The 18,698-nt window shown below is 39.8% G+C and overlaps 1 protein-coding gene across 1 annotated transcript; it reads right to left on the bottom strand.

Annotated features, from left to right (window-relative positions):
* Positions 1–153: 153 nt before the first annotated feature.
* LOC147216189 (E3 ubiquitin-protein ligase RNF19A-like) lies at positions 154–12,106 on the bottom strand. The gene is made up of 9 exons (XM_086177965.1): positions 11,363–12,106; positions 7,065–7,273; positions 6,712–6,856; positions 6,280–6,442; positions 5,210–5,324; positions 4,783–4,941; positions 4,137–4,356; positions 3,805–3,948; positions 154–3,140 (listed from the first exon to the last, which is right to left on the bottom strand). Exons 1-9 carry the CDS (start codon positions 11,968–11,970, stop codon positions 2,363–2,365), a joined length of 2,541 nt encoding a protein of 846 aa, XP_086034091.1. The 5' UTR covers positions 11,971–12,106; the 3' UTR covers positions 154–2,362.
* Positions 12,107–18,698: the final 6,592 nt, after the last annotated feature.

Below are 18,698 nucleotides of genomic sequence, written 5' to 3'. Positions count from 1 at the left end.
CCTTATTTTGTAATGTGAGCACTATAGCAAAATCAAGCTTAAAATATTAATGTACTATATGCTGTTAATTTGTAAAAGCATTAGTGAAAGAAAATTGTTTCTTGTGATTTGCTGAATCAAAGGGTCTTGATATGAAAACAAATATACACACAATCTTAATTGACAATTTTATTGTTGAAGCATATGCATTTAATTGCACATTACAAAGTAATGAATTAGTAAATATATACTTTTTCAAATAGCATAACAAATAATATAAAACTCACAGGAAAGAAACCGGCATTTTCAAATAGGGGTGAGGGGTAATCTTGATGCAGGTATATCAAACTGCTTTTGATCAGTTACCATGACAACCCACTTGTCAGCTGACAATCAACTTTCTAAAGCTACTCTAACACATTGTGTTGCTTTGGATAAAGATTCTTATTGCCTAAGGGAAATGTCTACCGGGGGAAATCTGGGAGCTGTGAATGGACAGCAGGTTAAACAACTGCTGTAAAATTTTAATAGCAACTCCTCTTACTCAAAATAGAAAGAGCTTTTTTTAACTGTTCCTTAAAACAACCGCAAGCCAAGCATTGTAGTTGTGTTTTTTGAAACACAACAGAAGGTGGCCTTGTCAACCATGCAACTGATATGGAGTATTTCCAAGTTTCTGTGATTGGAATTATTTGCGTGAATACGTTCTTCACTATTCATTATAGCCGGACTGCCTTAGAGTTAGCATTAGCTCGGTGTCACAACATGTCTCTTAGGGTTTTTTGAATTTTAAGAGACAAAAATATTTCCTTCTCCTGTGAATTCTACATTTAACATGTGGAAACATCTCGAATGAAGAAGTGTGAAACATTACAAAGCATTCTCAAAAAGGCACTGAGAGTCAAACGAATATAAAAATATTTGCACCAATCACGTATAAGGATTGAGGAAGAAAGCTCCAAATCAATATTTCAATTTGGTCAAACTCCGGGAGAAACACATACACAAACATACACTGCTAAATATCAAACTACAGAGATGATGACTGAGTGGAACCATAGAGTTCCAGTCTACATCTCTTGTCTGCTTAATTTTTTTATTGCAAATATTTTTGCTTGACATTGGACTTCTTAGTGGCCATGCGCAGAAATGAGAATTAAAAGAGTTGCTACATTATTCCTTTATTTATTTATTTGAAATCTAAAGCTTTGATTTTTTTCTTTGTGCTACATTTCAAGTAATAACCTCTTGTTTCAAATATTCACATTTGCACACCAGCCAAGGCTAAATAGGTTTCCTTGATCATATAAGGATAGGTTTGCAGAGCTTGTAAACTGGAAATTTTCCATTTACTCAGACTCTTGCCCACAATGGTTTCATAATGTCTATTATACCAATGATATTTAAAAAGGAGCAAGTGTGCAAGGTTCAAATTCCACCCAACACAATTTCTCCATGATTGAAAAGAGTGGACCCCAACACAGGGCTTTGACATTAAAAACAACTTTCCCAAAATGGAAAATAAAAATAAGCAAGAAACGACAAAAATAAAAACACGTCCCGTTTGAAACAAAAGCAAAAAATAACCTGTTTTCTTATATGATTATTATGGGACATTTAAATGTGCTGCTCTGCGGGCTGGTCCCTACCAGGTTCGGACTGAAGACCACAGTGTTAATAAACTCCTGACTGATTGATGGAAATCCTTGATGAGGTCCTGATGTTAGCAGATGCAAATAGGCTTTATACTAACAGCTTATTTAATTACTGAAAAGACAAGACATATTACATTCTTATCACACGGCTTGATAAATTGACGTGGGTTCGTGCTAAGTAAACAGCTGAACGGCCGGATTAGCCTGCAGTACGTTTCCATGCCAACAACCCTGCGTTACACCCGTCCACATTCGTTCAGTTCTACCTGCTTAAAACCCCACCGCTCATGTCTGAGCCTCAGCTGCCCGAAGCTTCCTGCTAGCTTGTTTCATCGCCAGATCAGCTTCGACTTCACTTTGTCCACAAGCTCTCTCCATCTCCGGCCCTGCCCCTCTAACACAATAGACTTGCCACTGCAGTACATTACACTTGTGGTGAGGCTGGAAATGAATGCTGATCGCCAGCTTCCCCAAAACGAGTCAAGACACTAAGTTATAAATCTATTTTGTGCAAGCAGCGGTGACAGAGAGACACTGACACCGTCTAGTGTAGTGAACGAGCTGGATTCGTCTTGGATCTGGTGTCCAAGCCAAAACAAAATGCTTAAAGAAAGTGTTTTGTTTGGTGGTCAAAACCACTGGTGACACTGAAACCTCATCTAGGTTGTTTTTTTTTTTTTTTTTACATTGCTACTCATACATCCACATAGCTGTAATTCAAAAATCCTCTAGATATCTGTCTGTATGCAGCTCTTCCTCGCTGCGCTCACAGGCTGTACGGTGGCGCCGTCTGTGCTTTCTTTCATGTTTTCGGCCTCCCGTGGCTGAGTGTCCGCGACACAAACTCCGCCCTCCTCTGCGATGTAGAGAAACACACCGATGCCTTCCTCTTGAGGTGAAGTCGGTGGGGATGACGACAGCAGGCAGGTGGTGAAGGCTGTGTGGCTACTCTGAGACAGGTGATGCTCAAGGCGGTCGTGCTCCACCTCGGGCATAGGGGTGACCATGAGCTCACTGAATGAGGCCGTGGGATGAGGGAGGGAGTCTATTGGACCCGAGCAGGAGGGTTGAGCCGGTCTCGCGGTCTCGGGGTCTGAGCAGCTGAGCTCAGAGGAGAAGTGGCTACAGTGTGAGTCGGCCACCGAAGGCAAACTGCCGCTCAGGGACGGCGAGTCAAACTCAGAGGAGTTGGCGCTGTGCTGCTCAAGGAGCTGAGTGTCCGACTCCCCTCCTGTCGTTTTACCTTCTCCTTTGCTGCTGCCTCTTTTCCAGAGCTTACCTTTGCTCTTCTTGCCTGCTGAGGTAGAAGGTTCCTTTGACCAAGGGGATGAGGGGCAGCAGTGGTTATCATGCTGTGCGCAGCAAGGACAAGTGCCAGCGCTCGCACCTTTAAGGCCCGCGGTGCTGCTGCTGCAACTGGCTTCATCCAGGCTGCTGCTGGCACTGCAGTGCCGCACCTTTTCCTGCTTGCACTCTACGTCTGCCTGCACTTCCAGACTGCTGTCTCTGTAACACAAACAAGAAATCACATCTTCATCATCTTCAAGGAGAGAATCTGAGTCCGTCTGCCATTATAAAATTAGACAACGATACTTATATCTTCATCCTAAGATTCTAACAGTATCTCTTGATATAGTACAATGAATGTCTCTCAGTGAGGGTAATTGGAACAAACCCCTCTTGTAACTAAAAAAAATACCTATCAGGGAAACAGGCAATTTTCAAATGAATTATGAAAGAAAAGTTTTCAATTAAAAGTAGAAGTATCTGAAAATATCATGTCTGTGATTATTGTCTATACACATTCTCTTTTGAAATTACAGGCCACAGGAATTGAAAGCAATTTTTTTCCCCAAAAATAAAAAATAAAGAACAAAATCAAATTTCCTGTTTTCTTTAGTATATAGTCATGATTACTTGTTTTCAATGATGCCTTAACATTTTCCCTCTCAAATACTTATTTTTAAATCAAGTAAAAGACCAAATGTAGACTCATCAAGACAAACTATAGTTTGAACCTGGTCCTGAATACTATGGAGACCATCTCCCAAAAAAATCCTATAAAGCCCCTTTAAACAGAGGGAACTCAGTTTCATCAAAACTTCCTTTTATAAAAACAGAAGCATGGTGGTGTTGCGACAACTAGGTTCAGCGTGCTGTGTCTGCTGACCTTTCCAGTGGCATGTAGGCACTGACAATGGATCCCGCCATGGCCTTTGTGCTGGCATTATCGCTGATTGTCCCTAGACTGACAGTGGCTGATTCTCCGCTGAGGCTGCACTGCTCCTTCTGGACATCTGCTTGCACTTCCATCCTGGGACAATGAACAGAAGTAACACCAGATGAGCTGCAAGATTTTGCTTTCTTGCTCGTCACGATAAATCAGCAGTTTGTGATTCAAAGAATGCAAATGTATGAGTTGCATGAAACAGGCACGTTTTGATATAAAAAAAATTGCAATGACTAGCTTCATGCAGATCACAGCAACCTCGGTCCATTTACCTGTTGTAGCAGCTGCCAGACAGGCTGCCGGTGATGCTGGTACCCGCCAGGGCCGTGGTGCTGGCATTGTCGCTCATGTTGTCACGTTGGGTGGAGCTCACGCCACAGCGCTCCATGTGGCTGCCGCTGACACTGAGGCTCAGTCCAGTCAGGCCGCCCACGCTCGCTCCGTCTCCCAGGCTGGGGTTATTGAGGCGTGTCTCTGCCACTGAGGTCGTGTCTGAGCGATAAAAAAAAAAAAAAAAAAATTAAGAAAACAGCTATAATTTCTTTCATTTACATAGAAGTTTAACTTGTAAGTAGACAACAGGAAAACTTGGAAGACATGAAGGATTGTTGGGGGTAATAAAAAATCTATCTTGGTTTCTCATTGACAACTTAACACATCACAAACAGCAGCAGTAAAAGAAAATAGTTTTTCAAATCCCAAATTAATATAATTGCAAAACTTGAAGCCTTACATAGCTGAAGTTTTGCAATTATATTAACTCAATTAAAATGTGCCCTGTATTTCATATTCTTCAGCAGATATTGTGATATGTATTATTTTGCTTGTGGCTCCTTTTTATTTCTGAATTGAAATGAGATGATTCTATATTTTGTTCAATGATAAATAAGTCTTTTATGTTTAGGCGGGGATTCTTACCTGTGGCAGCAGCCCCGCTACCTATGTTATCATTTTCATCATCAAACTCAATTCGCACGCCTTTGCCATTGCCGGCGGATACTCCGCAGCCACCGCTCCGGCACAGTGAGATGGGGACAACGCCGTAAACATATGCCAGCATGATGGGAACTCCAATACCTGAAAAAAAAAAAAAAGAAGCTGAAAATAAATCAGGATGAAACGTTGACGAATAATGAAATGAGCCATCTAATGATCTTTGAAGGGACACGGCTTTAGAGCAAAAAAAATAAATTGGGGGGCCACTTTTAAACTCCGCATGCAGATTATTTGGTACTTGGTTTGTTCTACTGACTCACTGAGTCGATTAAATATTTAGAGATTTTGCACGAAGACAGATGGTGGAGGAGCAACAGGAGAGGTAACAGAAAAAGGCTTTCCTTCTTACCAACAGTCACTGCTGCGACCACAGGCGACACAATGACAGAGAGCGTCACGCCGCCGGCTATAACCAGGTTCCTCTTGTGCTTAGAGATGTCCTTGCCCTCATAGCGATTATGGATCTAAGGAAAATATTCAGCAAAATGTTACAGTAAGCTTAAAAATAAATTAAAACAGGGAATTATGTCAATGTTAATAATATGGATATGTTTAATAAGATTTTATTGTTATGAGTCTTTCTATAATTTCACCTGAGAACGTCCCCAAATTCCCTTTATTGAGCTGCGAAACCCTCTGTAGTAATCAGAAGTGAATAGTCTAATAATAATATCTCCATGGCAACAGTAACCAATGAAACAGGCCTTACAGCAAGAAGGGCTTCACCATTTGAACAAATTAAGGGGGTTGCCAGGCAAATAAATGAGGTTCAACTCATCCTGACTCTGTCGGCTGTCCCTACAAATGCCTGTCTGTGATTTCACACTCGTGAGGTGGCTCACATTTAGCAAGAGTTTTTACAAAATACCTGATATACTATCAAATAAACAAGAGTTTTCCAGTTATTCACACTAGATGTCGAACCACTACTTTTAGCCTGAGCACAAGCTTTAAAGTCTAGAGATCGGAAGTTCGTGTACAGACTAATGAACGTTCATTCCAACAGGAGCTGTGATTGAAGAAAAAGAAGAAAAAATACCAAATAGAGCTTCTAACCAACTCAAACCTACTTAATTTATACTTTCCTTAATGCAAAAGTTCATTACCATGCACTGTACCCTAAAAGTATAACTTGATGGGGAATTAGTCTGTGTTGACTCGACAGAATGCGAAATATAAATAAAAATAAAATGGCAAGCATATTGTTAAATTTTCAGGAAATAAAACAATAAATCTATCATTAATGAAAAATCCTAGCTTGATATATAACACTTGATATAATCTTGATAATAGTTCTGAGGCATAGCGTCAAGCCCCACCCAACAAATTCTATTATTATTTGCAGACTTCAGATGCCCTTTTGAGTTTGCTGCTGTTGCATTCTATCTTTCATCGAAGCTGCCTGCTGAAATCCTTCACCTTTCTGCCCACATAGACCGGGATGCCAATAATCATGGCAGGGATGGCGATGCCAGCAATGAGGGCGATCCCCACTGGCGCGCCCACTAATGTGCCGAGCTGCCAGAGAATCTTCTTCTTTCTGCTCCAGGGCTTCTTCCCCCAGAAGGTACAGCCTGAGGGACTGCAGGTGGGCGAGAAGAGAAAATGGGTATCATAGAAATAGGGAGACATTTTGGCCTGTGTGTTTATTTGTACCACTGGGAGATGCAAGACTCAAAAATGTCTGGAAAAAAAAAAAAAAAATCATAAATACGAATATAAGATAAATCTATTTAATCCAACAACCAGTTTGGAGGACATAATCCCATGGTTTTAAAATTGATATTTTCAGGTAAAAAATAAAACATCATTAAAAAAAAATAAAATAAAAAAATCTAACCCACAATTTACCTTAAGTAGTGCAGGTCAGAGATCTCCTTCATGCAGAGCCAGCAAAACTCACAGCCACAGACAGCACAAGTCATGTGATTACAGCTCCCATCATTCATTTTAATGATGTAGGCAGCACAGCGAGGGCATGGCTTGATGTCATCACCTATTTAAAGTTGAATGAGGAAAAGCAAGAGAAAACACAAGCCTTTAATTTTGCTTGTTGAGTATTATTTGTATGTGCAAAACACCATGAGTAGAACGAAAGAATAGATTTTGAAATGCACTGTGTGTTTTAAAAGCACAGAGCACTGCGGCCACATATGATTAGTGTATACATACAAAAAAGGGTTTGGTGCTTAATTCTATGTTACCTGCAGCTCCGCTCTCCTGACTGTAACTCAGGGAGGACGTCCTGAAACTCCTCAGCCGAAAGTTTTGGGCCCTTTGTTGGCGCGCTGTGTCGCACGTCTGGTTGGGATGCCACAGCTGTTTGCAATGGTAGCAGAACTCGGTCCCACAGCCTTCTCGGCCACATGTGATTTTAGGGCAGCTGGCACACCCGAATGCAATGACAGCATAACTGGAAAAAGAAAATAAATTAAAACAAAAAAAAAGTCACGGCAGTGAGTGTTCATTAACAGGGACGCAGGAATGTAGTTGCACAGCACAACACTAGAGGTCAGTATGTATGAGGTGTCCCAGATATGAATGTGATGAGCAACATCAAATTTCACATACTAATTATTTGGAATATATTGAACTGCGAAGAAAAGCGTTTGCAACCTAAGCAAAGGAAGAAACAGGTCACTCATAATTCCTCCCATCAGTTCTGTTTCAACCACTCTGTTGATACAAGTTGGGCAAGAGTGCATGTGAACGATTTCCTCATGAGCACCCATTGCATCATTAATTTGAAGGGCATTAAAGAAAAGAAAATCTTCAAAACTAATTTCAAAGTTTTTCTACCAGACGAATTCACTTTAGCCGTCACTACATGTGGTTGCACTTATTGCTTCTTATTATTCTCAAGGGGAGATGTTTGTAAAGGCTGCTGAATGGTAGAAAAAATATTTTGAGCTGGTGACTCAGAGACCTCTATCTGTTTTAAATGAGAAAGTTTTGTCCATATTCAAAAGTAGTCCTTGACCTTATAATTAGTGGAGATACAGATATATATGGAAGACAAACTGCTGAAGAAATAAAACCCTCTAATATTATTGTTATGATAGAAACAACCATAATCATAAATAAACGCTGTGGCTGACATCGCTGAGTGGAAATCCATTAAAGCATAATGACTGAATTATCAGTATGAGAGTTTGCGGCTCACTGTGTGGCCTTAAGCTGATATAAGAAGATATAGTGGCATCAGATGATCTTCATGTCATGGCTTTTGGGTATACAACTGCTAACTTTATGAGTATTTAATCCAATAGACATGGTAACATCAGCTGACACCAGACAGGCAAGAGCGCGTCTGTGACAAAAGTGCAAAGTTGTCGAAGTTGTGCTGAGCAGAGCGCATGCTTTCATAATACTGAGCAATCATTTGGTTTTTGTCGTTATTCTTGCAAAACTATCTCTGGCTGTGTCCTTCTCTCTTGCTCTCTTTGCTGCTTTATTCACCAACACCTGCATCCAATAATAGTTGATTTAGAATTTATTGAAAGATAAAAATTCCTCAGTCTGTTTTTAATGTACTGAGAACAGTTTGGGGTTTAAGAAAAATGGACTAAGCTCATGGAAAAGGTTGGTGAATATGCCAATTATTCTAGCTGCTGCTAGACAGGGTATGAAGATGAGGTATATTATAGGTTTCTAAATGAAAAAGTTAAGTATTTGACAGGATTTCTGCTGACAATTACTCAGATTAAATGTTTTTTTTCCCCTTAATTTAGTATTGTCACATAAAGGTAAAGCAACAGGAAAATATTATTTTTTTCATGTCAGAAGAATCGTAATTAAAGATTTTTTTATTGTTTCTTAAAACATGACTGATTGACCGATTGTCAAAATAACGGAGCAATTGGCTGATTAAATCAAGTACTACCTATTCATATTGAGGAAAAAAAGGTTCTATATTTAAGATGTGGCTCTTGCTAGCCATAGCGGCTTGGTAGTTCCTTTATATTGATCCTGATCGGATCTGAAAATCAAAGTTGCGGTGAAAATATTATAGTGGTCTTTCTTAAACAGCATGTTTTGTACCAAAAATTAGATTGAATAATTGCAAGATATGTGGGTTCTTCATAACTTACACACACACAGGATTTTCATCCATTAGTGGCTGCAGCCCTTGTCATAAAACTCCTTCCTTTGCAAGTACCACCATTAAATTCTTCACTTGTAAGTCTAATAACTCTACATTGGCCATAAAGTTCATGGAAAACTTATGCACACTAACCATCCGTCTAGACAGTTTCCAGACAGTCTCCGCTAACACATCAGTAAGACAAAGGATATGAGTACCTACAAATGGACCCTGTATTATAATAATATTTTCCCAGAATCATTCCTTTGCATACTGATCAAATGTTGGTCTTACAGTGAAAGGGGAAATCTGAAAAATGTTCATAAAACATAATGTCCAGTGAACAAATCTTTGAGCTAAAAGAAAATGCTGGCAAACTTTCCAGCCAACTCATCCAGAGTGTGATTCTACAACAATGAGGGGCGTCCATTAAGCCGTGGAGAGAGTGACAGTGAGCCAGAGCTGAAACTACCCAATGAAAGAGCCATTCTTCCAGAGGACAGGGTCAGCAGTATTGGTGCAACAAAGCCAAGAGCTTGTGAAGAAGAAACCCTTTCCTGAATTCAGCGATCACTCAAAACTAGATTAATGATTAAACTAACGACGATGACTGAAGGGAATGCGTGCAATGTGCATGTGGAACTGTGCCACTTTTCAATGAATACACGGAGTGCTTCATTGAAAACAGTCCTGCAGCTCCTGTCCAGAAACTGCACCTCTAAGTTCTGTAGTTACCCCATGGCCAACCAGTACAGATGAAGTTCATGTGTATATGATCAAATTCAATTGTCATAAAATAATAATAATAATAATAATTTACACTACAATGGTTAAACATTCCTTCTTTTTTTTGCTGAAAAGGGTTGTGCTGCTTTTTTGCACTTCTGGTTAGATACTTAACTACATTTCGTTGCCATGTACTCATACAGTGTGATGAAAATAAAGTTGAATCAAATCTAATCTTATTTTTTATCAGTGTGGGCAATCTGAATGTAAAATATATTTCTTAAGATCAATTACCTGTTTGTCTGAATGTCAGCCATAATTCAAATGTATATTCATTAACAGTGGCCAAAGATATTTTCTGGTAAGTCACTGTATCCTTCACTGTGGGTGAACACAATTTTATCATTCATCTTTATAGATCATTTCATATTAAACTTGTAGTATTCTGCTCAAAGGATTATTGTTATGCATCGAACGCAGGGCTGGGACTATTATCTGGTCCCAAGGTGCCAAATCTAAAGAATAATCCTCATGTTGTGAGATGTATCAAGGGACTAAAACCATGGTGTCTGCAGCTGTTTCAAGAGTGCATGAGCTACTTTGTGCATGCTGGTCTCCCATTGCCTAAATATGTACTGAACAGGTGGAGCAGGGTGATCTGATGGGCAGGAAAATCAGGGCTGAATGTTCACTTCACCTCAGGCCCCTGTGAGCAAACTGTTGGGTCCAGAACAACATTCTGACCTGATCCTCAACTGAACTCTCGCCTCCATGTGAAGAAGATGGAATTTGTTCACCATGAAGACAGCACTAAACAAGATGAGCATATACCTCCTGTATTTTATACTAGGGCTTAATAATATCACTGTATACTTGAAATTTACGGGGGAATTTGGATAACTGAACATAATATTCCTTGGTTTAAAAAATTCTCCTGACAAAAGCCTTCATCCACTTGCTCACATCTTTTATGGAGGACAAGGCTGACAGAATAAATGTTTTTCAAGGTATTTATAACTCAGACATCAATGCAGAGGCTGGAGAAAACTTCATAGGCTTGAAGTAATTGTTATTTTGGGATTTGTGAAGTACCTCTAGCACAGCATCATACATATCTTTGGAACAAGGAGTGGTTGAAGCAGACTGTGAAACATTAGATGCTGTATTCGACTTGGAACCGATTACAGAAGCCTGAAGCTTTGAAACTGTTTCACTACCCCTGTTGTTATTCACAAAGTAAGCCTGAAAAACTTAAAATCATGTTTTTCAGCAACCAGCTTTTCAATGTCTATATCGTGATAAGGAGCCTCAAGTACATTTTATAAATATCTAAATTAAAAAGACACTCAGGAATATGGGTCTGAGCTGAAAAATTATATAATCTAAATAATTCGAATATTTTTAAAACTGTTGAGTGTCCAATACCTACCTGGTCCTATTCTGATTTCAGCAAATGAGATTTTCAGAATTTTAGGGAACTAACATATTTTGTATAATGTCTTGAAAATTTCAGCTAATTCGTTTATAATTTTATGAGATTTCTAGGAGATTTCTTTTGTCATACTCGACAGAGTTATTCGAGGTCACGATATCTAAAATTCGTCACCAGACAGTTGTTGGTGTAAAATTATGATTATACTGCCCAGACTGTGCACAAATTATCCTTTAAAATGGCTCAGCTATAATTCTTACCCACAGTCTGGGGCAGGGCACCAGCGGCAGTCAGGTTCAGCCACCAGCCACCTCCTGAGCATGAACTCCTCATACTTCTCCATGAGGGCTCGGTCTCCGAGGATCATTCTGATGTCGTGGGGGTTGAGGCGCTCGGAGCACTCGGGGCAGCTGATGTTGACTCGAGATTCTGAAATCTCGATGCGCAGGTACTGTCGCAGGCAATCTGCACAAGAGCGGTGGTGGCAAGTCATGATGTCAGGGAAGCGCTCACGCGTGTGACGCAGCAAACACAGCGGGCAATCCAGCAACTCGGATGAAGACCCAGACACAGAGGAAGTCGAGGGCACACCCATCGCAGAGTGGGCAGAGGTTTTATCGAGCATGGTCTCTGGCAGGACATTCTCGGTACTGATGATACCGTCTACTCCTGCCACACTCTGCGCGGGTCTGGACTTGCGCTTGGGGTCACGGTCTGGCCTCCGCCGTCGACCGAAAAGCGAGTGAAGGGACAAGCGTCGCTTCTTTGGAGTCTTTCGGATAGATGGAAGACTGACGGACGAAGCGGCCGAGTTAAGGTCTCGCTCTGAACCAGTGCTTCCATGATGCTGCTGGTGCAGGGTGCTCATCACGCCAGGAGGGGCACGCTGGGGTCTGCAGCTGGAAATCACCTCATCGGGAGGGTTGATGAGGGATCGGGAGGGTGGCGTTCGAGAAGACGAGGAGTTAGGCTCGGGCTCCAGGAAAAGAGAGGTTGGTGTGAAGAGATAGATTGCTTGGCACTAGGACATTGCGTCTAGAAAAAGATTTAAATGGTCCATAGGGTGGCGGTGTTATCTGTCTTTGGCATAAATGTGACTTCTGACAGCATCCGATGAATGACAAAACCTGAGAGGGGAAAAAGCAAAAGCAAAACACAAACAGAATCAGGTGCTAAACCACAGATGAGAATAGTATCCGGTTCGTGTGCTGCGGCTTCAGGCCAATGCTCAGAAAGTGAACATATTTAAATGCACTTGTAGAAAAGAAGATCACTTTTCCTTGGCTATGTAACAAGACAAAAAATAGTGAGTTTTGACAGTCTCTGATGCAGACGCAGCTGTTCCAGTGTGCTTTCAGAGGAGCTGCACCATGGCTCTAGTGCCTCTATGCATCTATTTTACAAAATGTGAACAATTTAAGAACGGCGTGTCATTTTTGAGCAAAACTTGAGTCCTCTCATGCATCTATCAAGGGCTAGATGTTGAATGCCAAACCCGGAAATAAATATACAGCCCATATAAATGTGCAATGAACACTGTGAACAATGACACCAATCCACTTCCAGAGAAGATTATCTTCAAGTGTTGCTCAGATCACATTCTTAAATTCATTCTGCAAGAAGAATTTGGCCACTGGGGGCCCAACAGACTTTGACCCTGATCCAAAGCACAGGACCACTGAGTTGGAAATGTGCCTCTTTTCTGAGCCTTTAGAATTATATTTTGTGTGCACTAAACTGTGTTTATGCTGGCTATGTGTGTGTGTTCTATTAACACGGCTTGTACTGCAGTGTTACAAAAGATTTAGAATGTGTTATAATTGATTCTGAGAAAATCATCCTGATTGGCTGATGGTATACAATCAAGCTCTTTATGTTGACCGGGTTTTACCAATGGAAGAGACATAATTGAATGATAAAAATTTTGCTTCCACATGTCTGACAAGGCAAACTCATTCAGTACAAAAAAAAACAATGTAACTTCCTGGTCCTGGAGTATTAAGTTGAAAACTTTACTGGATCTTAATGCAAAATCTCTGACATGTATATGAGATCCATATTGTTTACCTTTGACAACAGGGTGTAGAAATAGAATGATCATTCATTCTGATGTTAGCATAGTTTTATGATTATCCACAAAGACAGAAATCTGAACATTTGCGGGTGGACAGGAGGTTTAGTTGGTTCTTAAATATATGTGTTACTTTGAAATTACAGACCTACTCTTGTGCTTGGACAAAGATTCATGAGAATACGGGTCAAGTCTCAACAAGGCTATGAACTCGTTTGGTAAATCTTAAGATGAAAATCAATTGGAAAATCCTGCCTCTAGTTTTTACAGGGTGTGTGTGTGTGTGTGTGTGTGTGTGTGTGTGTGTGTGTGTGTGTGTGTGTGTGTGTGTGTGTGTGTGTGTGTGTGTGTGTGTGTGTGTGTGTGTGTGTGTGTGTTTGTTTAAATACACATCCATGTACTCATGTTCTATAACTCATGTGCTGTCACATGCACATTGAGTTCCCTGGGAAAAAGTGTTGTAGAGTCTGTAACCTCCTCGGCAGGAAGCCTGGGGTTTTAAAACAACCCTTGTGTCAGCGCTTTGACAAAATCATTGTGTTTGCATCAGATGATGATACGTCATGACTGAGTTTGATTCTGACCAGTGGCTTCTTTCACAGTAACATCACGGCAGGGTTACTGATGATTTGTTTTTTTTTAATTTTTTTAGAATTTTAAATTTAATTAAGTGCAAAAGTAGAAGAAAAACAAACAAAAAAAGGTCAATCAGGGCTGATTCATTAGTGGCCCTGAAAGAAAAATCAATAGTAACACCTCGGCTATTCGAATGCAACAACCCAAAAATAAGGTGGAAATTTTTTCTTGCTCGTTTCTGAAAGTGTGCATTGACATTGAGCAAAACTATGGTTAAGTATTGAAGATTACAGGTGGTGGCAAAAATGTCAGCATGCTCAGCGGATTCATATTAGTATGCTTTGTCTGGAAAAAAAAAAAAAAAAAATCACAGAGGTGTGAGGTACTTTGTGTTCCCGAGAGCATTTTCCGATATACCGGTATCATTACACAGTGCTTATGTTTTCAAAGTAAACAGAGGAGTGGTCTCTTAAATAAACCTGGTCAACAATAACTACTGTCATCACCATTGAAACAAATAAGTGCCTGGAAAATGTAAAGACTACCACAATTGAGTGAATTAGTATCATTATCTGAAGTCACTTGGGATCAAAATATATCAGCACACCAATGAAATGACTCATCATGGCCCCTGGGTTTAGTCGACATGCAATCAAAGTACTTAGATCCACCAACACTGACAAATGTAGCCCAAAATATTTCACTACAAAGCCCTCGTCACGTACACCAATTTCCAGGGACATTCCAGTCAGAGGTTAGACTTCCTGATTATGACAATGAGGTCAAATGTACGGCACATGAGGGGTGGGTGGAGGTGGGGGGGTGCAGGGTGAGGAAAAAAAAAAACAAAGTTGAAACATTTTGTGTTTGTTTTTAGTTGGTGGATTATAAGAACATTAACTGAAAGCATCCTTGTACCTTTTGTGTTGTCACTTCTGTTTCCAGCCCTAGACTTTTCTCGACAGTAAATTAACACGGGGAAAGCTATTGTTAGTTTCTTCAGGTGCAGGCCAACTTTCTGTCAGCTGGATATAGAAATAACATGAAGCTTAATGAACCTCTATTTGGCCTATTATCTACTACCACAGCATAATAACAATGTCTAGTGTTAAACGGAGTGGGAACAGGAGGTAACAGAGTGAATGCCTCTTTGGTTGCTCGAAAAACAATTTACTAGACAGACTGATTAACGTGGAGCGCTACAAGGTACTTTTCCACTAGAGACCGAACACAATGCTGAGGCAATTACTATTTGAATGACAATGTCATTGACGTAATACCACAGATGCAATGATCAGGTTAAAATATTGCTTCCCTACAAACTGATACTCTTAAAACACCAAACATATATGCCCTTTTTTTCCTTTTAAAATCACATTTTCCACATTAGACCCCTGACAAGGACCATAAAGCAAAGAACCAAACAGCTTGTCTGATAGTGTTGGTGTATCAGAGATTTCTTTGCTGTAAATAAAACTACCAATTGCTTCCATTGAAGCTGGAAAGTGCCCTAGACAATTACCATCAACCTGAATGACAGAAAAAAACCTTGGTTGAACTGCCACTGAGTTTGTCGTCTAAAGACAGAGAGGTTAAGCTGCTTCTCGTGCTCTTTTTTGCAAGAAACCCCCACTGCCTCTTTTTGCTGCTTTTTTCACTACCCAGCTCCTCTTGTGGATATCCAGTCACGCTCCGTCTCACGGAATCCTGTCTGCCAGCAAGTCAATCGAAAAACAGATTGAACCACATCACCTGGTCCTCATGAAGAAAATGGCCTTTCATTGTTCTAAAATATAATAAATCTCGGGGGAAAAGCATTACGAACTTTGTTTTTGAAAAATATGAATGGATAGATTATTAAAACTTATGCTGACGGGACATTGGCAATCGAAATAGGAAACTGATAACCAGTTTCCTTCTTGCCTTGTTAACTGGAATTGTGCTATACCAGCCGACAAGAATGTATAATCATTTATGGCATTGTTCTGACTGATATCAAGTTGTTACATTGTAAGCAGAATGCAGCTGTAAACGTTGTTTGGCTCATATATAGAGGACATAAAAGTCATAAACAGATAAGTTTGAATCTGCAGCAATGTTTCAGAGTGGTTCACATGTCTCAGAACAGAGCAATTCATTTTGGTGAAGTGCATGGCTATTCAAAAATACAAATTTGAGGTGTGATAGCAAAAATCATACAAGTATTTTTGGTGACCTATTTTGGCATCCCAATTTTATTCTTTTTAATTGTATATCTAGCGTCTATTACCCTTTGGCAAACCCAAAAGGCACAGATGGAACTAGATCCATGCATGTCCAAGAACAGATTCACACCCTTGGCTGGTTTGACAAACAGAAAAATTGAAATAAACCAGGCAGGTTTAATGCAGATGCCACAGAGTGTCTGATGGCAATCAGCTGAAACACAGCAGATGAGGTTCAATTTCCTTCAAAAGAGTTGACATACACCAAAACATATGCAGCCTTTGTTCATTATCACAGAAGTATTACTGGGATACCTGACATACAAAAGGGAAAAAGATAGATGTCTAACTAATACACAGCATCTCCTGTATTACTTTCTCAAATTTCTGCGGTAACCCTTGCACAGTTCTCCTTATATTCCCTGATTTTTTTAACACAGTGATAGAACAAGAAATGACCCGTACTGAAATGACAGAACATCATCACTATGACCACCTGGCCAAATTTCTCCGACCCAGAGGGTTAACATGAGTGAACATGAGTCCTTAAGTGATCGGCTATTATCCTCATGAATCGTCTGGTTACAGAAAACCGAGGAAGTCGACTTGCGGCCTGCCTTTTCAGCTCAGAGCTTTTCACCCTTAACAGCGGGGGATGTAGAAGCAGATGGGAGGTTGTTTTGGGGAGACATGGTTATCCGTTCTATGCCATAAGGTTGGAGGACACACTGGAATGCTGGAAAACTCACAGAGTTGTGTGAGAAATGAGCTCAGCTGTCAAGATGCTCCAAAGCAGTCTAACTTGACTCACGTTGTGACAGTCAGTTTGATCAAAATGTTTAATATTTTCTCCCATAATGACAGATGCTATGCAGTTAGAATATTGAGTCCGTATTTTTCCATGCAATGTTGACATTTATCTTTAAATAAATCTAAAACAGAATCCAACTAGTTTTACAGTTGAAACCGGAAAATGTACATGTAGAGTAAGATATTACATAAAGCTGTTCTCTTTCTGTATCTTGTGCACAAATGCTTGCTAACTCATTCATCAAACCCAAATCTCTGAGCTTGTACATAAGAGACCATTTGGAGGAGAGCAAATGTGTGATCAAATCAAATGATAAAACTAAACAAAAAAAAAAGTTTGTGCATTTTTGTAGAACTTATTATTAAAAACAGAAATAAAATGTTTTGTTTGACCCAGACCACAAAGAAAAAACATTCAGCTTATCATAGACTAAGATTGTCTGAGTTAAACAGTAACAGGCTATTAAGGGAAGGCACAGCACTATCTCTAAGTGTCTGAAAGCTCCAGAGAGGATGGTATGAATTAATTTAGCATGCTAGCTATAAACACAGAGTAAATTAAAGACCATAGCCTGCTATTTCTTTTATCTCAGGGTAAACATTTCACAACGAAATCAAATGACGACAACAAACAAATGTATGTTTTACAGGGTTTTCAGTGACAAGAACCTGGTTAACAAAATAAATATGAATTAAGTTTATCTTAAAAGTATTACTTCCTGATAATAAAATCAGGATATCAGGATATTCATCAGGATATTGTGGCCAATCGGGACACGGCAGCTCCCTCAAAATATTATTTTTAGTCAAACAACAGTCCAAAACTGATAAGCAGTTCTTAATACTGAAATAAAAAACAAGAATTTCACAAATAAAAGCCATGTTCCAAATCTTTACAAGTTTATGCCTGCCAATAAATAAATTAAAATAAAATTCAGCTGACATGACTTTGAATATAACTAAAAAAGTAAAAAAATAGCCTTTGAGGCTGATATTAGTGAGCGCTTAGGGAGCCCTGGCATTTGAATGCCCACAAAGTTAAATACGGTTTTTGATAGGTCGACGTAACATGTTATCAGAGATTTACAGATCGACCGTCAAGATATGTTCCTCAGCAAACTCACGGAAACACGGAGGGACGACGATCCCACCACAGACGCGGCAGTACCGAAAGGAAAAACATTTGTTTACACTTTCCTTTTGGCTAACCAGGGTCAGCCTGCGAGCTAGCAAATCTGGCTAGGAGAAGCCAGTGCCTAACTTTAATCACCTAGAGTTGCTGAGAAGCACAGCTTAAGTATTTGCTCAAGCACTTGAAATATAATCGAATGTGTTACATTTAAATTGAAATGTGGGGTTATGTGACTTTAAGAGCCAGAAGATCTGGGTGTCAATCGATCTACAAATGTAATTGGGAGAATATGCAAGCTAGCACACACAGCTTAGAACTGCTAGCTTCTCGAAATCTCGCAGGGAAGGAATTGTTTTCTGTACGATGCCCGATCTTATCCAAACGATGATAAATTGTTTCGGTGATCGTCTCTCTCTTTCACGCTTACCTCTTAATTCCTCCCCGCTATTTTACCCCAGATGAGATAAACTTGTGCAGCTGACTCCATCTGTCAGTCTGTCGTAGTTAGTGAAATGTTGATGAAAAAGTTCGCAGGACAACCAGGGAACGTCCCCGAAATCGATCAAGTACGTAAATTAGACATATACTTCCGGTTAGAAATGGTAACATTTCACAATAAAACATTTTTTCTTCTTCAAGAAATCGTGATAAAAGATGTCACAATAGTCGGGGGTTCTCACTTTTCTGACAAAAACAGATAGATAAAAATCACACATGAAGTTGTGCTTTGTGGAATTTGCTCAAGTTAACAAGTAAAAGTTGTGTGCCCTTTAAGATTTGGGGGGAAATTAAGAATGAATTAC

Source organism: Fistularia commersonii, chromosome 30 (assembly GCF_037954325.1).
Source record: "Fistularia commersonii isolate RoL2024-O1a breed Wild chromosome 30, RoL_Fcom_v1.0, whole genome shotgun sequence".
NCBI lineage: Eukaryota > Metazoa > Chordata > Actinopteri > Syngnathiformes > Fistulariidae > Fistularia > Fistularia commersonii.
This window is presented reverse-complemented; position numbering and strand designations above follow the sequence as displayed.

Bases quoted from the DNA above. Each gene is read 5' to 3' on its own strand.
- LOC147216189 (XM_086177965.1), bottom strand. From the start codon at position 11,970: ATGAGCACCCTGCACCAGCAGCATCATGGAAGCACTGGTTCAGAGCGA. The intron at 5,325-6,279 runs GTGAAGGATTTC...TATTTTCCTTAG, and splicing joins CGGTCTATGTGGGCAGAAAG to ATCCATAATCGCTATGAGGG. The intron at 3,949-4,136 runs GTAAATGGACCG...TCATTGTCCCAG, and splicing joins TCTGGCAGCTGCTACAACAG to GATGGAAGTGCAAGCAGATG.